Source organism: Dromiciops gliroides, chromosome 3 (genome assembly GCF_019393635.1).
Source record: "Dromiciops gliroides isolate mDroGli1 chromosome 3, mDroGli1.pri, whole genome shotgun sequence".
Taxonomy (NCBI): domain Eukaryota; kingdom Metazoa; phylum Chordata; class Mammalia; order Microbiotheria; family Microbiotheriidae; genus Dromiciops; species Dromiciops gliroides.
The window spans coordinates 646,051,352-646,072,849 of NC_057863.1; the positions used below are offsets into that span (position 1 = coordinate 646,051,352).

The window sequence follows — 21,498 nt, forward strand, 5'->3', positions numbered from 1 at the left end:
ATGAGGGGCCAGGGCCATCGCCCCCAGCCTACTCAGGGCTGATGTCCACAACCAGCGGCTGCTTGGGCTGCCCATCTCCTCTCAGCAGACAGACTGTTGGGGCTGGTGGGGAGTTCTGCTCTTGAACCCAGGAAGAAGCAGACCTGGCTTCATTCCCGGTGAGGGTGCAGATGGGCATCTGAGGTCGGAGAGGGGAGGGCCCCCAGCAGCTGCCGCGGGGGCTACTGAGGCCTGGCCCACTGATGAGGCACCTAATGCCTGCCTGGGAGAGAGGCCTATGGGAGGTCTGGTGGCCCTGTCACTTACTCACTGGGTGGCCTCAGGCCTCGCGGACTCCACCTGGGAACATGAGTGCATGGGTCCTGCCCGCTCTCTATGGTCCCTCCCATTCTAAGGACGGCTCTTCTAGGCCCCAACCCCTATGCAGACGCGGGGGGACACAGCAAATAGAGGCTTGCTTCATCCCCAGCCAGCGTGGCTTACCAATAATGACTTTATTTAAACATATTAATTACAGACAGTAAAATAGCTTGGGTGGGGAGGGGAGGGCTCTGGATGGGCCTGGCTCTCAGCCCCTCCCTGGGGGGCTCTCGGTGGATCGAGCGGAGGAGAGGAACCCTGACCCCCAGCCCCTCCACAGGGCCTATTGCTTCAGTGATGGGGTGGGAAGGGGGCAGAGCCCATGCAAACAAAGGGGGGTGAGCAGCTCCCTGGCCCAAGCCCCTTCCTCCCTCCCCCAGCTCCTGCCTCCTCCTCCCAGAATGCCTGGAGCCCACAAATGCCCCATCCGTCCTGGGGATGCAGACCCCTTGAACCAAAGTGGGGGAATAAATACAAAGTTTACAAAGTAAAAGCAGGTGGAACTCCTCCGGTCTCCGACTTCTGGGCCAGGCTGCCCTCCCGGCTGGGCGCAGGGGCTGGGCCACACACGGGCTCCCGGGGAGCCTCAGCCCAGGCCCCTCCCGCCCCCCTCACATCATCCCCAGCTGCAGCAATGTGTTGGCGTAGGCCATGGGCTTGACGTTGGGATGAGGCTGTGGACGAGACAAGGAGACGGTGTGGGGAAGAAGGCCGGGCTGGGCCTGCCCACACCTCTGCCCTAGCCCGGAGGTCAGGGCACCCAGGGACTCACCACTGCTGTGAACTGGTGGAACTGGGGCCGCAGGTCGGAGCCTCGGAGGTGGATGTAGGAGGCTTTATTACCCATCTGGTCGCTGTGGGGCAGACAAGTGAGAGCAGCGTTAGGCAGGAGGGGCAGCGAGAGGGGTGGGGGGCCTGGGGAGGGGATGACAGCAGAGACGTGTGGTAGAGGGGGGGTGAGGGAGGGGGTGCATGGAGGGGGAGGGGCCCCAGCTTCCTCACCAGTAGTTGGGGGCGGAGAAGACAGTGATACATTTGCCATCGTGGGCCACCTCATAGCCCTCGGGCTTCACCTCGTGGCTGCGGATGATGTAGTCCAGCCGGTTCTCCTCCAGAAAGGCCTTGGTGACATCCGGTCCAAACTGGCAGCTCACGCCTCGCTTGCTGACTGAGCGCCCATTCTGGGGGAGAGAAGGCTCAGTGCGAGCGCCCCATGGCCCCCAGCCCCGACCTGCCACCTCTCCCGCCTCCCAGAGACCCCGCTGAAGGCGCGTACTCACTGACCTGGGGCTGTGGATCTGACCAGAGTAAGTCACACATCGGGCCTGTTTTAGGAAGGGGAAGGGAGAGGAAGAGAGAATTACTGGGGCTTCAGACCTCAGGAAGGGGCCCCATGGGGTACAGCTGGGCCCGCCGCCTCCCTGCTCCCCTTCCAGGGCCTCGTCTCCGATGGAGGTAGTGGCCCCACGCCTGCTGTGGCCGGGCTGGGCACGGGGTGCCCTCGGTGTCTGAGTCACATCACTACGAGGGGCCAGCCCCCCTGGGATGGTGAGCACAGAGGGCTCTGGGGGGGCACCTAGGAATCAGCCTCAGACCCCAGACTGATAGAGGGGCCTTAGAGGGGGGGCCTAATCTAACTCTATTAAATCAGACAGAAAACTGGCCAAGAGAGGGGAAGGGAGGCGTCCCGAGGTCCCACGGGGAAGATGGCGGCTTCTCTTCTAGCCCCCCTTCCCGGGCCCCTGCAGAACTCACCGGAGTCTGGGGGCTGCCGATTCGCTCTATCTTCGGAAGTCATCCAGAGTGACCCCATCCTCACTGAACAGCCCCCCGTGCATGATCTGGGGGAGGCAGGAGGCGCGGTGAGGGCACCCCCCCCTCCCTCCCCCGCTCCCCAAGGGCTGGTCCCTCCTGCCCCCTTTCCCACGAAACGAAGGCTTACCAGCACCTTGCCGTTGATACACTGGGCCAGGGGCAGCCACTCAAATACCTCGCTGAATAGCTCAAACATCTGTGCTGTGTATTTGGCCTTCACCTCCCCCTCAAAGCCGTAGATTTGGTTCATGTTGTCTGTCTCGTGGTTCCCTGGGGGATTTTGAGGGATGGAGGGAAGACCCTGGGCTCACAGGCCTGCTTGTTAAGGCTGGGCATGGAACAGGGCTTTGGCACTCGGCTGGACCCCGACTAGGGCAGCACCAGAGAACCAGAGAGTTTTAGAACTAGAAAGGCCTGGAGAATATTAAAGGCTAGAGTCGGAGGGGTCTCAGAGACTAGCTAGACCCCTCATTACAGAGATGGGGAAACTGGGGCCCACAAAACGGAGGGAGCCTCTCAGGTCCCCTGAGAAGGGAGGAGCAAACCCAGACAAGAGCCTTGGGTTTTAGCACCCACCTCCCAAGGGCCCCCCGGGGAGAGCAGGGGGTCTTCCCGCCCCAAAGGGGCTGAACAAAACTTCTCGCAGGCTCGTGTCCTAGAATCCCAGGGAGATCTCTGCTCTGCTGGAGGCCGAGGGATAGGAATGGGCAGCACTAGACCCTGCCCCGGTCTGTGAGCACCCTTCCACAGACACCCTTCTCCCAACCTGCGCCCAATCCCCTGCCCCCAGCTTACCTCTGAGGAGGTGGAAGTGTTCAGGATAAAGCAGCTTGAAGCCAAAGAGGGTGAGGATCACTTCCACGGAGAAGGAGCCTCGGTCCACAAAGTCTCCATTAAATATCTACGCCATGGGAGGCTCAGGAAAATGTGGAAGGGGTGGAAGCCCACCGCCCTCCCCTGCCCCCAGCCCTCTGTGAGCGTCATTCCCAGGTGGGCAGCTGTAGCCACCAGGAAGCACACACGAGAGCAGAATCATCAAGTTGCCAAGCCGGAGAGAAGTTGAGGGTCATGCAGAGGGCCGGGGGCCAGACGTGGGGCCCCGTGACCGTCCCACTGTGACCGTGTGGGACCCCAGGGGAGCAGCGAGCATGGGCGGGCTTCCCAGGCTGTCGTGGGGAAGGGGTGGCTGGGCGGGGGCCAGCGGCCCAGAAAGGATACATAGGGGTTGGTCTCCGAAGGCAGCCCGTTGAGCTCAAAGATGTTGAGCAGGTCATAGAACTGGCCGTGGGTGTCCCCGCAGACTGTAATCTTCTCTGTCTGGAAGAAAAGAGGCCGGGGAAGAGGGAGAGACACAGAGACAGATGGAGACAGAGAGACCCCGAGCGGGGGGCAGAGAGGTGCAGACAAAGCGGAGCAGAGACAGGGATGGTGAGAGAGAGAGACCAAGGAAGAGGAGGCAGAGACAGAGGCAGCATTGGGATGGATGAGATCCGGGATGGCCCAAGAAAAATGGGGACAGAGAAAGAAGCAGTAAGAGCGGGGAGCAGATGGGGGCAGAGACAGAGAGAGCCAAGGGGAGACAAAACCCAAGCCGGGTAAGTGTCTGCCGGGCCCCAGCCCCCAGCCCCCCCTCACCCCCTCCAAGGTCCCCCCTCCCCCAAATACAGAGGCACCTCTTTGAGTGTGGTCTCCACCAGTGTGGTCAACTTGGACAGGATCTCCTTCACCTGCACCAAAATCTGAGGGGGATCGGGCTGTGAGCACAAGGGGAAGGGACAGCACCCCCCGTAGGGTCCCCTTCCCTGTTGTCTGGATGGGGTGTATGACAGTCAGCCTCACTGTTACTGTCCAGATGGGGAGGCACGGAGCCCTTGTTATGACCCCTGCTGCCCTCAGGGAGGGGCTGGTGCCTGGGGTGAGGTTCGGGCTGTGTGCTGGTCCCCAGGGCCCTTCCCTGGCACCCCCTCCCCCGGGGCGGAGCCTGGGGCAGGGTGGGGCTACCTGGTAGGCACACTTCCTGTGCAGCTTCTTCTGATCTCTGTACCACTGCATGAGCTCCTGCATAAAGGCCAGGGTCACTTCACCATTCTCGAGCTTGGGGCCAACGTACTCATCCTCGATGGCTGGGGGCAGAGGAGGGAGAGGGATCAGCTGTGCCCGCTCCCCTGCCCGGAGCAGCCCCAGAAGGAGAAGCGAGCTCGGCCAAGCTCGGGGAGCTAGGCCTGAAGGGACAGTGGGCTCTGGGAGCCCAGGAGGGAAAGGGCCCAGGAGCTGAGGAGTGTGGCTGGGTCCCTACGGACTATGGGAAGTTACCAGGCCAGAAACGGGGCAAAGGCCTAACCAGGCTTCTGTTGGGGCCCAGAGGCCGATGAAGGGGCTGCTGCCGACAACTGCCAGGCCCATGCCCACCACCCAGTCAGAAGAGGTGTCCCAGGGGGCAGCTAGGTGGCGCAGTGGATAAAGTCTCAGCCCTGGAGTCAGGAGGACCTGAGTTCAAATCTGGCCTTAGACACTTGACACTGACTAGCTGTGTGACCCTGGGCAAGTCACTTAACCCTCACTGCCCAGCAAAAACAATAACAACAACAACACCAGAAGAGGTGTCCCCAGTCCTCAGGAGGCCAAAGTCACCACACATTCTCTCCCTACTTTCTGGGGAAGACGTCCCCAATCATCTCTTGGAACAGACCCATGTGGAGGGCTGAGGTGTGTGTGTGGGGGGGTGACGGCAGGGGTCGGTATGCTTGGGGGCAGGCTGGGGGCGGTTCCCAGAGCACCGGCAAGGGGGTCATGAGCCCCCTGGGCAGTCAGTCTGGTGAAGCCCAGGACCCTTCTCAGAAGCCCAGTTATAAAGACATAAGAAAAAATACACAGGATTGCAAACAAAACCAATTCTACCGAAATACTGTCAACCATGGACCCCAGGTCTAGAACCCCAGGTCTGGGACAGAGTTGAGAACCTCAAACAGTGACCAGTGTGCACGGCTTCCTGTACAGATCCAGGACAGAGAACCTTGTACACAGGATGTGACTGAGGGAGACGAAAGCCCCTCTCCATCCGCCCCAGCTCCCACCGCGTGTCTAGCATGGCTGGTGCCCTGAGATGGAACCCAGGAGGACAGCCTGACAAAGCGGCTCGCTTCAGGAAAGGCTGGCACAAGGCGGTGGATACCCAGACCCAGTGCAGATGGGCAAAGGAACCAGGCTCGTTGAGCCTCGAGAGGGTTGGGGGCCCCTGCTGCCCAGACGGTGGCCTGAGGACCAACGGAGAGAAGCAGCAGGGAAGAGGAAACCTCCCGACAGTCTGAGCTGTCCCAGAGGCTGCTGAGGCCGGGTCTGCAGTGTCCCAGAGCCAGCGGGGGCTCAGGTGCGATGGCCAAAGTGACCCCTTCGACACAGAGATCTGGCTCACGGCCAAGCCCTTGGCGATCACAGCGCGGTGAGCAGAGGGAAGGCAGGCTGCTGACAGCGCAAGGGGCATGGCAGGGTGAATCTGTCCTTCCCCTACAACCATCACCACTGGAACCTCAGTCAAAGGAAAGATTCGCCAGGTGGGAAAGGAGCAAAGCACCACATGAAAAGGCAGGAAAACCTCAGTCAGCAAACACTGAAGCCAGGGGCAAGGGGGGTGGGGGCTCCCGGCCCACTCTGCCCAGCCCCAGGAAGAGCAGAGCAGGCGGGCGGGAGCCAGGGGCTGCACCGGGGCTCATGAAGCCATGAGGCGGAAGCCCAGCTGAGGCCAGACTCCCCTTGGAGCTTATTGAGGGCACGGACCCAGGCCAGCAACCCACCTACTCTATACATCCCCCCCAAGAGAAGGTGAAGGCAGCCCAGCAGCCAGCGTCAAGGGTTTGTATCGCAATGAAAGGGGAAGAAACCAAAGAATGAAGGCGGAAACAAGAACCAAGTGACTGGGCACAGACCAGAGAGGCTGAAAGAGAGAAAAGTCCAAAAAAGAAAGTCTGGCTAAAAGTCGAGCTCAAGAGCAGATAAGCTGCCAGAAAGAAGATGGTCAAAACAGAGGGCAAAGCGACTAAAAACCCAAAGAGAACCTACAGCAAAATGAATAAATATCACAGCCTTAACGAACTTGACCCCAGGGAACCAACGAAAAAGAAAAATCTGTATTTTCTAGAGATCACAGAACAATAGCAGGAAACTCCGGGATGACTCAAAATAAAAATAAAACTTGGAAGATCACACAAGGAATGAAATCAAATCAGAAATCAGAGGTAGGATAAATTTAGGAACAAAAATAGCTGAATAAGAAAAATTGAAAACTGATAGAAAATCTCTCCAAAGCAGTAGAGAATAAGATTTGAACACAAAACTACTGAAGTAGAAAAAAATTTGGCAGAAGAAAGGCCAAAGGTAGCAGTCACATTCAAAGAATACATGAATACTATAAAAGTGACTGACTTTAAAGAGAGACTATGCAAAGTTAACTTCTGGATCACAGATCTTCCAATATCAAGTCAAAAAGCCTGAGCACCGTCTGGCAGGTAAGAAAAGCCTAAGAAGATTGTCCAAACTTCTGAACACATAGATCCACAGAATTGAGGGATGGCCACCGGGGGAAAACAAATGTGCCTCAAACTCCAGGGTATATGATTAAATTTCACAACTCCAAAAACAAAAGCAAATTCTGCAAGCAGCCAAGGAGAGCGCTAAGTATGAAGGAAAGAAAGGTAATTTGAATAACCCAAGATTATTTTATGTTCATAAGAAATCAGTGAAAGGAATGGAACGGTTTATTTCCAAAAAAGAAAAGGAGCTCGAGTAGCAACGCCAAATAACATATCCTATACACTTACGCCTGATCATCACTGAAAGAGAAGCTTTCAATAAGAGGTATTTGAGACATTCCTGAAAAAACAAGCAACCCATAAAAGGAAGCAGACTGACCTGCAAACATCCCAAATAATAGGAACACAAGAAAAGTATGGTTATCAAAAAAGAGAAAATTATGCCATTGGTTTAAAAAAAAAGGAATCAAATGAGAACAGAGAATCACTGAACTCCTAAGTAGCTCAGATATGGAAAATTTATGAGAAAGGAACATGCTGACTTATTCTATTCTCTCTCTATACTTAAATGAAGAGTCTATGGTTAAGGGCAAGGAGGGCTAGAGAAGCCACGGGGAAGAGGAGGGAAGTGGTGAAAAAGAAAAGAGCTCCTTTAAAAAAAAAGGCTATGGCAAAGATGTGGTCATTGACTGTTGGGGCTGCAAGAGCCCCAAGAGTTCATCTGGTCCAGTCCCCTAAATTTACAGACGGGGTAACTGAGGCCCAGAGAGGCAAAGACACTACCCCAGGCTCACAGAGCATACCAGTGGTCAGTCTAGATTTTTAACTCCTGGTTTTTTAGTCCTTTCCTATGAGATGTTCAAGGAAAGGCCTGTCAGATGACAGGTTAAAACAGCTGAGGCTCCGTAGGCTGAAAGTGGGACATGCCAGAGGTAATGTGCTATGGCAAAACGTGTCCCAGATTAGGAGTTTCAGATCTGGCTCAATCATCAACCTGATGTCTGACCTTGGGCAGAACTTTACTCCCATTTTTCCATTGGTAAAATGAGAGAGCTTGACTCTGTAGTCCCCCAAATCCCTATCAGCACTAATAATCTATTAATTGGTACAACAGAAAGAGTCCTGCCCCTGGAGTCAAAAGACTTGAGTTCAAATCCTGATGCTATCTGTGGGACCTTGGAAAGGCATTTCACCTCCCCAACCTGTTTCTTCCTCTAGAAGATGGGTTGTATGATGGCTCATGAGGTCCCTTCTAGATCTAAGATCTTCTAATCCATAAAATCATGGAATCACTTTAAATCAGTCACTCTGGCTTTTCTGGAAGTCACATGTTCTTTTAATGTACCTGTTGCCTTTTTTTTTGGGGGGGGGGTGTTTGTGGGGCAATGCGGGTTAAGTGACTTGCCCAGGGTCACACAGCTAGCAAGTGTCAAGTGTCTGAGGCCTGATTTGAACTCAGATCCTCCTGAATCCAGGGCCGGTGCTTTATCCACTGTGCCACCTAGCTGCCCCACCTGTTGCCTTTTGCTTCTCTTCTGCAAAAGTTTCTTCTACTTCAATAGTTTTGCAATCAAATTTTGTTTTCTCTCTCAGAGTCTCTACTTGGAGAGATTTTTCTGACAAGTATTTGATTTTTCTTACTCTGCTATTTACATTTTTAAATTCTTTGTAACTCTGATTTCTAATCTATTTTCATTCCCATTATCTTCTTCCAACTTTTATTTCTATTTTGAACCATTCTGGAGTTTCTTGTTGCTGTTCTATGATCTCTACAGAATACAGAATTCCTCGTCATTGGTTCTCTGGGTTCAATTTTGTCACTCTGAATTTTTACCTTTTCACCAAATCCCTGCACAATGAAATAAACAAGTGTCCCCTGAAACCTGAGAGGCAGTTTCAGTAAACGAGGAGCATGGTGGAGCCCTCACACAACATGAGAAGAGTCCCTTCCGCATTTGCAAAATGCAAGTAAACCTGGGCTGTAGGTCTGGTCCTCAGCCTCTTATGACTTTGGGTAAGAAGTCCTTTCTCCTCTGAGGTTCAGTCCCTTTGGGCCCTCCTGGTTTCAAAGGAGTTTCAGAACCGAAAGGAATCCTTTCTCTCTCATACTTGCAAGGTTCTGTGATTTGGGGGTGTCCCCTGTCCCCCCACGCCCATGTAGGTCACCTCCTCTCTGCACTTCATGAGGGTGGATGACCTCCATTCACCAAGTCCATCCTCTGGCGCCCCAGCTCAGCTTCATGCTGAAGTGGGCTGGTCTCTGGACAAGGCCTACCTAGCAAAGAGCCTGAAATCAGGGGCCTTCAGGCCTGGAAGAACGCAGAACCGGCCCACGTGTGTACTCTCTGGGCAAAGCCTTTGGCCATGACAGGGTCACTGTTTGGTGCTCCCGTGACACACCAGGGAGCCTGAGAGGCTGGGGCAGTAATCCACAGGGGAGAAGGGTGGGCCCGCACTGGGATGACAGCCGGGGCAATGGACCAGCTTAGCTTTTTGCTAGGCTCTGGCTTAGCTTTTTGCTAGGCTCTGAGAGATCAGAATGAGCTGCCCCAGGAGGAGGTGAGCTTCACAGCACTGGAGGACTCTGCCTCAGGGCTAGGTGAGGGCTTGTCAGGGACGTCCTCTGAGGTCCTTCGAAGACCAGAGCCACACGGAAGGACCGACAGGTGCTCGCTAGCTGGTTATCCCTAACCTTTGAGGCCAGAATCAAGGGGCCGGCCTTGCCCTGAGGATAGAACTGGAGGGACCACAGGCTAATCTGACTTTATTTGGGGGGTGGGGGAGGGAAAGAGGATGTTGTTATTATGCTACACCCTGAGAAGCAGGATGTAAAAAACAGAGGAAGTAGGAACAATAAGGAGCTGACCACCTATGGAGGGAAGAAGAACATGAAACTAAGAAGAGGATTCGGTTAGGGCCCAACTGCTAAAATAAGGTGAAGTAAAACAAAGTCAAAGTAGATTTGAGAGGCTTCAATAAGGTGCTTTCTTCTAACCTGCCTCCCACCCCAGCCTGGAGACAGAGATAGGAAGGATGGGAGAACTGAGGGAGATGGCAGGGAAAGAGAGAGACAGAAAAATAGAGGAAGAGAGAGAGGAGGAGGAGGAGGTGAGGAGAGGAAGAGGGGAGGAGGTGAGAATAGGGAGAACGGGGAAGGTGGAAGAAATGGGGGGGGTGAGAAGAGGAAGAGGGGAACAGGTGAGAGTAGGGAGAGTGAGGAAGGTAGAAGAAATGGGGGGAGAGGAGGAGTTGAGAAGAGAAGGGGGAAGAGGGGGGAAACATGGAAGAAATGGTGGGGAGAAGGGAGAGGAGGGGAGAAAGGAGGAGAGAAGGTGGGAAAGGGAGACTAATACAGAGGAGAGACTGGGTGAGAGGGGGATGAGCCAGAGAGAAGGCCCTGGAAGGAGAACACGGCTGCTCCGGCTGAGTCTCCCCTGCAGGCCCCCCATGAGGCAGCAGCCAGAGCATGGCCAGTTTTACAGAGGAGACGGCCGCGTGCTCCACCGGCAGCACCAGAGGCAGAGAACAGAGGGGGCTCCGTGGAGGCAGTGGGTGGTCTACGTCCACCGCAGGCGCCCGAGTGACGAGGCCCTGACCCGCACGTGTCGTCCCCATCCCCTGGGTGCCCTGCTTCCACACAGGGTCCTTCCTGGGCTGTGGCCAGCTGCCCAAGCGTCACCAACACTCCATAGGAGAGACAGACGTGCAGAGTCCCGGCCTCTCCCCCAGTGACAGGGTCACTGGTAGGCTTGTGCAGCCCCCCAAATTAAGGGATTCCAGTCAAGGAAAGAAGAAGGAGATGACCAGGAGCAGAGTGAGAATAGGGAGTCCTGGGAGAAAAGTCCCATCTCTCTCCCGGTGCACCTCCATAGCAGCCAGCTGTCAGGGGAACGCCCACAGCCACCCGGGAGCACCCGCCAGGCTCCGCCTGCCCCGGGAGCTCACGGCAGAAGCAGGAATGGGGTCCGAGGCCGGAGTCTGGAGTAGGGGCTGCCCACTGTGCAGGGGCAGACGATGGAGGCACAGAGTATCTATCTGGGCTGGGGATGGGGATGGAAGAGGAGAGGCCTGAGCAGCAGCACCTGGCACCCTCCACCTCCGGGACCCCGTGAGCTGCCCTCTCTGCCTCAGGGATGTCAGGCCAACTTCTCCCTGGGAAGGCCAGAGGGGTGGTAGGAGGGGACTGGAGTGGACGAGTCAAGGGGGACGTTGTACCTGGGAAGGGAGTCGGGCCAGCCAGAGGAGTCCCGTAGGAGCATATCTGACCCCCAGCCAAGAGCGGGAAGGACCCACCACGTAAAGGGGGAGGCCCTCTCCCGGATCAGGAGGGGCTGGCTGGAAGCACGGTGGCGTAGGAGAACAAGAGGACAGGAGAGGGGGCCAGGTACGGGCCTCTATGGACGTCCCCCCCTTCCCACATCACGGGGAGGACATGGCCAGTCCCACTGATGAGACGAGGGGGAAGACTCACGAGCAGACCCAGGCGACACCTCCTGCTCTCCTGTCCCTGGGCCCGGCCCATCCCATGCCCCTCCGCCCCGTGGGCAGCGTGTGACTCACTCATGCTCTCGATGTCTAAGGAGTCCACAACCGAGCGCTTGTGCTCATCCCCGGCGATGGCCCGCTCAAACGCCTTCTGCCGCACGATCTTGTTGCACTCCTGGTATTTCATCTTGGCGTCCTTGTCGTTGGGCTTGACTTTCACCACCTGGGCGGGGAGGGGGATGTGTGTGTCAGTGGACAGACAGAAGGGAGCTATGCCCAAGGGGAGAAGCCACAGCCCCCTGACCTAGAGCACCACCTCTTCCAGGCAAAAGGGAGGAAGAGGAGTCCTGGAGAAGGGGACAGATGCACGCCCTGTTTCTGTGCACTTTTCTCTGGTCTGCTCAGAATTCGAACACAGGTCTTTGGGCTCCAAATCCAGAGTACACTTCCCACACCAGCCTCCCCTGCCTGCCGGCCTGGGCAGCAGCCACAGACAGAGACAGGATCCTGGCACCCCGGGTCCCTAACTGTGCTCTCCAAAGCCCGTCCTCTGCCCTGGCTGACTCTGTCTGCTCACGTGCCAAGTGAGGAGGGAGAGAAATCAGGGGAGAAGCGGCACCTGCCCAGGTGGGAAGACATCCCCCTGCCAAGGAATAACTTCTTTGCTCCTTCTTTTTTTTTTTTTTTGCAAGGCAATGAGGGTTAAATGACTTGCCCAGGGTCACATAATTAGTAAGTGTCAAGCGTCTGAGGCCGGATTTGAACTCAGGTCCTCCTGAATCCAAGGCCAGTGATTTATTCACTGCGCCACCTAGCTGCCCCATCAAGGAATAACGTCTGAGTGTTACTTAGTGGTGAATACAACCTGAGCCTTAAGCAAGGACAAATGGGGAAGGGGCCGACTGGCTGGGGTGGGAAAAGAAGGCGGATGGGCACAGCTGGGAGAGGAGGAAGAGGGAGAAAGCCTGGAGGAGGTGAGGGATGAGGAGAGAACAGAGGCCAGGAGTGGAAGGAATTGGTTACAGGGCCCCAAGTCCCAGGTGGCTCATTACCTCCTAGACTGGTGGGAGGCGGGGCTGGAAGGGATGGATAGAGAGGTCCGGCTCCTCCGCCCAAAGGCCCCTGCACTGAGCCTGCTCCCCCCGGGGGGCAGAGCTGTCTTCGTATGCCTGTGTGGGGGAGTCACTGAAAGCCCACTGGCCTTGGGGTCTGCTGCCTCCCTGTGGCAGAGGCCCGAGTGGGCCCAGCCTCACCAAGGCAGGCTGAACGCTGGAGGACTCTGGGGGTTAAGGCCATCGGGCCAGTCCCAGCCCTGGTCCAGAGAACAAGGAGACCGCTGGGAAGCCAGTCCCTAACAAAGAGGAAAGGGGAGTGTGGGGGGAGCAGGAAGGAGGGGTCACCTGGGAGCCGGGGCTCCTGCCCTGCACCCGGAGGGTGGGGCCGGCACCAACGTCCAACCCTGTCCTTCTTCCCCAAACCGAGACTCAGGAAGGGAGACGAAAGGGAAGTGGAGGCTGGAAACAGACACCAGCTCCCAGGGAACTTGGAAACTCTGATCCATTTGCTGCCTCCAGGGCTCAGAGCCAGGGGAGGACCCTTGATCTCCCTCGCTGAGGGCTGGGGAAGGCCCTGTCCTCTCCTCCTCTGAGAAGGCGGCCACAAAGGGCCCCCAAGAGCGCCCAGAAGAGACGAGGGAGGTGACTGGATGGCAAAGCCCTGGTGGGTCACTGCCGGGGAGCAGCCGTGTGGCAGTGATTGGGAGGGTGGGGGGGACATGCCTGCTCCCCCAAACAGCTCAGGGTGAGGGCAGGGTCCATGTCCTCCTCCCAAGTTCTTCTGGGCAAGGGGCAGTAGCACCATTTTCCCAACATGCAGCTGGGGCAAGGGGTGGGCAGGAAGGGACGTCTGTGATCACACGGTCCAACCTCTCCTTTGGGCAGCCCTGTTTCTAGAGCCAAAGCCTCCCGGGCCCCAGGCCAGCGCCCCGAGTATGAGGCATTCAGAGGCCCCATGGGGCCTAGTCTGACTAGTCCTTCCCCACCACCCAGCCTCCTTCTGTCCTGGCCCCAGATCACACCCTGTCCTTTCCCAACTTGCCATGGCCACCAGGATCCAGGACAGCCCGGGCCCAGGGCTCAACCCCCTGGCTCCCCAGGGCACCCCATTTCCTCTCCCAGGCTCAGAAGATACAAAGGTGCCCACCTGGGGGGCTGAGGACTGTGTGCGCCTCCCCAAAGAAGCCAACGGACCTTCTACGGCTCAACAGCAATGGGGTTTGCACGTCTGCTCTTATTCCCAATGTCGGTAGATGCTATTACGATTTCTGAGGCACCTGGGCCAATCCTCCTGCCCCCCCCTTTGACCACTGGCTCTCGGTGAACCAATAAACACAGCCTAACCACTACTGGGTGGAGAGCTTCAGTGTTTGCATGTTAAATGGGGTCCTCACATGTAAGACTGAAATGGGATAGCTGTGCTGAGAGGAGCTAAGGACATGGAGGTGTATGCTGAGTCAGGCTCAAGGGTCAGAGAGACCTAGGTTCAAATCCTGCCTCCCACATATATGGGCTATGAAAGTCACCTCTCAGAGCCCCAAGCTCTCTCTGAAATAAGGGGCAACCCACCTGCTATTGTGAGAAAGGACTGCCCCCCACCCTCCTGGGAGATCCCCAGATTGAGGAGGGTCCTCCAGCACTGGGGGAAGGCAGGTTCTTGGAATCCGAGCACAAAAGTCCAGTGCTGCCCATGTGAGCCTTCCCGCGCTGCCCAGGGCTCCCAGGGCAGCAGATTGGGGACCACAGGAGCGGAATGAGCTGCTCTGTTACCCAGAGGAGCGGCTGAGATGGATGGCATCACCAATACAGACAACAAAGTCTTTTACTTAGAAAACCCTGGGGAATCAGCGGAGAAACTGAGACCGAGACAGCTCCCATCGAACACGGGGATAGGAAGTAATCCCCCAGAAACAGCGTGCTAAGGAAAGCCAGGAGGTGACGGAAGAGAACACCACCACCACCTGCAGGGAACAGCCCGACCCACGCAGGGAGCAGCACAACCACCTGCCCTTTCCCTGGATGAAGGCTCACTGCGGACAGGTCTGCTAGTGTCCTAAGCAACAATCTGGGGCTGGAAAAAAGAGCAGCCATTCGAGGGGCTGAGGCCCAGAATCCTGAGGAGATGCTGAAGAAGCCTTTATGTGCACACACGTGTCGTATACGTGTATGCATGGGGGGAGACAAAGGGAGCCTGACATCCCCAGGCCCCGGCCCTGATCTAGAAGAGCACTCATCAGGACCATTAGTGGCTGGTCAAGCCCCCTCAAACAGGGCCTAGGAGGCCACACCTCCCACCAGCTGACTGCGGGGCTGCTGGGAAGGGGCCCATGGTCCTGGGAACATTTATTTTGAAAACACAACTAACCTCGTCTGCACCCCTGACCTGGGGGTCCAAGGCAAGCAGAAAGGTTCACATGTAACAAGTATTCAGAGCAGCACCTTTGTGGGGGCAGAGACCCTGAAACATGAACCGGGGGCAGATCAACAACTTGTGGGAGGACGCTAGACCCCAAAGATGAGCCCCGAGGCTCCTGAGGGAAGCCCGGCTGGAGCACAAAGGGGGTGGGTGCGCGGTGTGGGGCACTGTGACTATGGGCAGAAATGGTGGTCATGGAAAAATAAAAGACATCAAAAGTCCACTTTACAAGAAACCTGAGTTCATAGGCAACTTCCCCTGGTTCAAGACTCTGTCTGACCAATTCCCCTTCCCTGACCTGCATGTCCTTTATGAGTCATTGGTGGGTCCCCAAGTTGGGGAACTTTCTCTTTGTGACCTATGAGGGGCATCCAATGGGAGTTTCTCCGAGTCCTTATGGCATCTGCCCATGTGACCCTGAAATCCCTTTCGTGGTGCCACCCCCCCAATCTTTCAGTGGTTTCTCTGTGGTTACCCTCTCCCACACCCCACACCGCCAGCTCCTCCCTATGCTGGAGGTGAGAATCCTCTTCCTGGACCCTGGCTCAGACCCTTCTCAGACCTCAGGGCCCCTTCCTGGGTGTACTACCTGAGAGCCTTTACTGCCCCTCTCCGACCCCTATTTCCTCATCCCAAAAGGAGGGGGCTCTGAGGCCCTTCCAGCTCCACGATCCCGTGATCTTCACGGAATGCCGTCCACACTCCTGGGCCTGGCATTCAAGGCCTCCACAGTCCGGCCACAGCTTTCGTCTCCAGCCAAGGACAGGAAGCCGTCTCCCCCCTCCGCCCGCCCTCCGGCCCAGCAGGGGATCCCGAGCCCTGCAGGCTGTGGGGGAGCAGAGCAGCAGCAGAGGACACACCCCAGGCTCACCGTCTCATAGTCCCGCAGAGCTGCCTTGAACTTGCCCAAGGCCATGTTGCTGGTGGCCCGGCGGTAGTAGCCCTTGATGTACTTTTTGTCCAGCTCCACAGCGCGGGTGGCATCGGCCAGGGCATAGCCATAGCACTCAGTCCGGAGGTAGGCCAAGCTGCGGTTGCCATAGTAGATGGCGTTGTTGGGGTTCAGCTCGATGGCCTGGCTGTAGAACTTGACTGCATTCTCATAGTCCTTGCCTGGAAAGGGTGGGGGAAGGAAAGAGGTGAGGCGCGCTCTCCTATCACCACGCAGACAGATAGGTGGCTGTGTTACCGGTGCGCCAGCCTGGATGCCCTTCTCTGGCGGTTCTGCCCCCCACCTGCTCCCTGAGCCTCAGTGTCTCCATCTGTAAAAGGAGGGGCCTGGATGAGACGGCCTCTGAGTTCCCCGATCTCATGCCTTCTTCACCCACTAGGTACCTCCTTGTCCTGATGGCCCAACAAGGCCAGCGGCCTCACCTGATCCCCCTGGTCTGTCGGAAAGTGTAAGTAAGCGCTCGCGACCCCCCACTCTCCTAGTCCCCTGTGTCTCCTCCCGCTGCTGGAAAGTTAGCTCCAGGACAGAGGGCAGACTTGCACCCTAACTCTCTGGGTCTCAGCACTGACCGTGGCATTCTGCACACAGCAGCCGGTTATGGTTGAATAGCTGTTGAAAGCACACACGCAGACACACGCGTGCACACACCTGTACATATGTATACACAGTCAGTCAGGCCCCCGCCTTCCCGCCCACCTTTACAATCCCAATCAATCAGGGAATTTGCTCCTTAGTGCACAGGCAGGCGTGCTGTGTCGGGCACAGACCCAGGAGGGATAAGGAGCTGCGCACCGGGGAGCTAGCTCAGCCACTTGGACCACAAGCCCTGATCTTCCTGGGGCTGTCTCTCATGGGTAAATCATGGAGATTGGGCTGGGTGACACTTAAGGCCCCCCCAAGACAACACACTCAATCATTGGAGGACATGCCAGCTATCCCCTAGTCCAGGCCTCCGGCACTAAGTTGATGTAGTCCTCACCTCTCATCCAGAAGACACACTATCTTCTGGGGGCAGGGGCCAGGGCCTACTGATAGCCTATTTCTTGGCCAACTTTGATGGAGCAGATGCTGCACAGGTAGAGGGGTGTGTGTGTGTGTGTGTGTGTGTAAATCAATGCACAATTATGAACTGGGGGAGGCACAGCCAGAGCTGGGGGTCTCAGTGGACCCAAAACTGAATGAGCCAGATCACAAAATCTGGGGTGCGGCGTTTCACTCTGGCCCCTCCTTCCCACTGTGATAGGCAGGAGAGAGTCCAGAAAAGGTCAGTGAAAAGGTGACGAGGTCTCACTTGAGGGCTGTGTAAGGAGCTGCTGATGTTTGGGTTGGAGGCTCAGGGGACTGGGGGGGATTTTCCTTCAAGCCCTGGAAAGACTGTCCTAAGGAAGAGAGAGAGCCAAGGCCTGATGGCAGGACTGAGGAGCACCGGGTGGGTGCTGGAGACTCAGGCTCAGGCTCGTCTAACATTGAATCTCTCCAGCCAACCTCAGAGGCCCTGGGGCCAAGGCAATTCGCCACAGAGCCTCAGTTTCCTCCTAGTAAAAAAGAGATAATGATGCCTCTCTCCAATTGCAAGGCTCCAATGAGGCAATGAACACCAACTCTCTGCCAGCCTCATGCCGTGACCCTGCGACAATTCCTGCCTATTTCTCCCCTGCCCTCTTCCTCAGTCACCTGTGGCCCCCCCAGGCCTCTGTCCTCCTCTGCTCAGGGTCCTGGATGCTGCCCCAGGGTGGCTGCCAGGGTCGCCTACTGTACCCCCCCAAGGTGGGCACAGCCTCTCTCCGTCCTGTCTGCCAAGCGAAGGCCGTCTTCCTCTCCCTGGCTGGCGGCAGCCCCACCTCCCATGGTGGCCCCTCTGTGCAGGCCTCTCCCTTCCTCTTTCTCAGCTGCCCCCCCTCACAAGGCATTGGGCCCAAGAGGCCTTCCTTCCTTCCTTGATTTCCACCTGCCCCAGGGCAGGAACTGAGTGACCTGTGCTTGTAGCTGGTAACCTCCAGGTGGGTGGAGACAGGTCACCCAGGATCCCTGCCTGCGCCTGTTTGCTGAAGCAAATGAGCCCACAGCAGTGCTGGAGATGGACACCAACACGAACGGACCGATCCCTCCTTCTCTGGGAGGACGCCCTCCAACTGAGGGTATTCAACTTGTGGACCAGTAAGTCTGAGAGGAGGAGTGGCTGGGACCAAAGAAAATGTCCTAGGGAAACCTGAGGGGGAGGAGGAAGTGGTTTCGCCCTCGGGGTTGGGCGGGTGAAATCAGGGAGGGCTTCCAGGAGAAGGTGACACCTAAGAAGGATTTCTTCAGGTGGAAATATGGAAGGAGTGTGGTGCAGGAGGGGAACCAGCTAATGCAGGGCCTCTAGCCTAGGGGCAGAGATAAGGGAAGGCCAAGGGTACCATGTATGCAAGGGGAGAGGCCTTTCCTGGTCAAATCAGCGATGGCACTGAGGCTGTGGAGGAAAGGGAGTGCTACCAGAACAGGGGAGACTGCCTGAGAAAACAGGGAGAGACTGGGGCAGAGGGCACATGAGGGCAGAGGGCAGGTCCTAGAGATGACCTTGGGCAACCACACTCACCTTCAGTCTCTGAATCTGTAAATGAGGGGGTTAAACTGGCCATCTCTAATGCCCTGCCTAGCACGGATGACTCTCGGAAGGTGGGGGTACAGCCGGAGGGGCACCCCCAAATCTGTCCCTGCAGCGGCTCCTTCCCATGTGGCTCAATTTCCTGTTGGGGTCTGATGCTAAAGGTCCCCCCGCCATGCACTATTATCTTAGAGAAAGTCCTGAAAACAAGTCAGAAAACCTTGGGGTTCCCCCTGGCTCTGCCTTGATTTGGGCAAGTCCCTTCTTCCTGGACCTCAGTTTCTCCATCCATAAAAGGGGAATTGGACAAGAGGGTCTCTTTCCATTCCCGTGTCCTCCTGGATCACCGCTCCCAGTCTTTTCCTCCCTAACAATCTCCCTCCTCCCCAGCAGCTCCAGTGGGGGCCACGAGGAGGGGATGCTGGCGGTGCCGTCACTCTGGGCATCTCCTTCCCTTCCAGTGGCTGTGGGGCAACCCCTGCCTCGGCCTGACTCTGAAGCTACGTGTGTCCCCTTCGGTTTCTACAGAAGCGAAGAATGTGAAAACTCAGCCATCTGGGCAGGCTCTCTCATTCCACAGATAAGGGCCTGAGAGAAGGGCAGCTGCAGGGCTGAGACCTAAAGAGCCCAGCTCAGTGTTCCGGGACAAAAGGACCAGAATTGGAGACAGAAGCCCTGAGTTCAAATGCTGGCTCAGCTTCTTACTGCCTGTGTGACCCTGGGCCAGTCACTTTCCTCTATGGGCCTCGGTTTCCTCCTCTGTAGAAACAAGAAGGCCCCATTAGAGGAAGGCCCTTCTCCAGAGCCTCTCCTAAGCCAGGCCTCAGGTCTGGGTTTTAGGGGTCACCCCCAGGGGCCCAGGCTCCTTAATCAACACAAGCCCCCAGGCTTGCTGCCATTGTCAGGCCTCTCCCAGCCATCCTCCTTCCCCACCTGCACCCTCCCTCCCATCCCCTTGGGCAGTTTGTCCTCATGGCCTGGTGGAGCACTTTTTGGCAGCACATAACCTCCCGGTAATCCTAACTGAACAGTCTCTCCTGGTCCTTCCCAGGCTCCCTACCTGGCCCTACTCTTCTCTCGGCTCCCTATCTGGCAGCACTTTCTCTCATATCTCCTTATGGCTCCCTCCCTGGCAGAATTCCACCCCCAAGCTCCCTATCTGGCAGCACTTTCCTCCTTATGGCTTCATTATAGCTCCCTATACAGCAAGGGTCTCCCCTCACACCTTCCCACGGCTCCCTATTTAGCAATCTCCCTCACAGCTCCCTATGTGGCAACCTTTTTCCCATGTCACTATCTGGCAGAGATCTCCTTATGTCTCTCTGTGGCTCACTATATGGCAACCATCTCCACACTTCCCCACAGCTCACTCTCTGGCAGCAGTCCATGCCGTCATATAGCTCACTATGTGGCAACTACCACATTTCCCACGGCTCACTATCTGGCAACATTCCTGTCCCCCCCATAGCTCACTATGTGGCAGCAATGTCCACATGGCTCACTATGTGGCAAACTTCCTCCAGTTCCCAAGGCTCACTATATGGCAAACAAGCTTCATATAGCTCACTATTTGGCAACCCTCCACGTTTCCTCATAGCTCACTATCTGGCAGCAGTTTCCTCAGGGCTTCATGTGGCTCACTATGTGGCAATCTTCTCCCCATTTCCCCATGGTTCACTATCTGGCCAAGATCTCCTGTCTCCTCATGTGGCAACATTCTCCCTGGGGTTCCTTATGTGGCAGCCGCCTACCCTAAAATCTCCCTATCTGGTAACGCCGGTCTCCCGTGTCTCCCCCATGGCTCTCTATCTGGCAGCGCCCTCCAGCCTCCCTCCTCCCCCCGCCCGCCCGTTGCCATGGCACCGCCCGTCCGTCCGGCGCCACCGCCCTCCCGCCAGCCCCAGGGGGCACCTTTAAAGTACTCGTTAGCCTGCGTCTTGAGCTCCTCGGCCCGCTTCAGGGTGCCGTCAGCCGGCGGTTCGTCCCGGGGGGGAGGCGCACAGCCAGGCCGCTCACCCTCCGCCATCGCCATGCCGCAAAGCGCGCCTACCCCTCCACCGCCACAACCCAGGCAACGGTCGCCGGCAACTGTCGTAAAACGCCCGCCCGCCCCTCTTCCTTTCCTGCCCTTCGCTCTGAGCGCCGGCCTCGCACCCTGACCTCCCGTGCGCATGCGCTTAGCCGGCTGGGTGGCCGCACATTCCCCTGGGGGAAGGGGGCGGGGCCTTGGCTGCTAACCATAGAGAACCGGGACGACCCGAGTGGCTAGAGCGGCCCCAGGCGTCCCGCGGGCCATTGAGAGACCCTGAGACTTCTAGAACGTCTGGAGTCGGCTCGAACGTCCTAAGAGGGGCTGTCCCCTTTTTGCTGGGGCCATTGCTCAGACGCGGACAACTGAGGCGGGTCGGAGGGATTTGCGGCACAGCGAGGCAGGGGCAAGAACGGGAGCCAGGGCTGGGACTCGTATGTCCTGGTATCTGCGCCCAGGGCTAGGGGGAATCCCGGAGGACTTCCTGGAGGAGTCGCTTTCCTCCCATTTATTTCTTTGTCCTTTCCCCGAGAGGTCATCCGTGCCTCGGGGACAGGGGCTGCTTCATTTCTGTCGCGGCTAGCAGCTCCTGCCTCCCCCAGCTGAGCTAGGCATCTCACCCCCTAGATTGGAACAGCCCCCCACCATGAGACCTCTGGATCATCTAGGACCGTCTCTGCCCCATCCAAAGGCCCTTCCTATTGCCTCTAGAGTAAAATGCAGACTCTGCAGCAGCGCCTGGCATTCAAGATCCTCCCCAATCTAGCTCCAGCCTTGCACTCCCTGGGCCAGGCGGATGGGTCTCAACCCAGCCTGTGATCGATCTCCAGCCTCAGTGCCTTTTCCTAGGCTGGCTGTATTTCCCCCTCCCTCACCCCTGGAAGACACTCCCATCTCTCTTCCAACTTCACCTCATCTTCTGACTCTTACAAGGACTCTTTACAGCCTTGTCAGCGCATTTTCCCCTCTGGTCCAATTATGTCTTAGCTTCTTATTTTATCTTCCACTTAAAAGTAATGCACGTTGTTGGTGGAGCTGTGAATCGGTCCAACCCCAAAACAATTTGGGCTTTTGTGGGGAGGAAAGTGACAAAATGTCCACACCCCGAGATTTCAGTGCTAAGACCGTCTGGCTTCTTTTTCTATCCCCAACGCTTAGTGCCTTACACATAGTAGGCATTTAATGTTTAGTCACTGACTGATCGATTGATCCCAAAGAGGGCAGAAAGGTTCCATAGGCACCAGAGTATTCATTCATAGCTACACTTTTTGTG

The 21,498-nt window shown here is 56.8% G+C and overlaps 1 protein-coding gene across 1 annotated transcript; it reads right to left on the bottom strand.

Annotated features, from left to right (window-relative positions):
* Window positions 1–471: 471 nt before the first annotated feature.
* PPP5C (protein phosphatase 5 catalytic subunit) lies at window positions 472–20,267 on the bottom strand. Its single transcript, XM_043998051.1, is given in 14 exon segments — window positions 472–1,034; window positions 1,133–1,214; window positions 1,363–1,541; window positions 1,645–1,685; window positions 2,116–2,144; window positions 2,146–2,201; window positions 2,303–2,445; window positions 2,971–3,076; window positions 3,394–3,492; window positions 3,849–3,914; window positions 4,177–4,298; window positions 11,262–11,409; window positions 15,529–15,770; window positions 20,108–20,267. Coding segments are annotated over 14 exon segments (1,497 nt in total). The 5' UTR covers window positions 20,229–20,267; the 3' UTR covers window positions 472–971.
* Window positions 20,268–21,498: the final 1,231 nt, after the last annotated feature.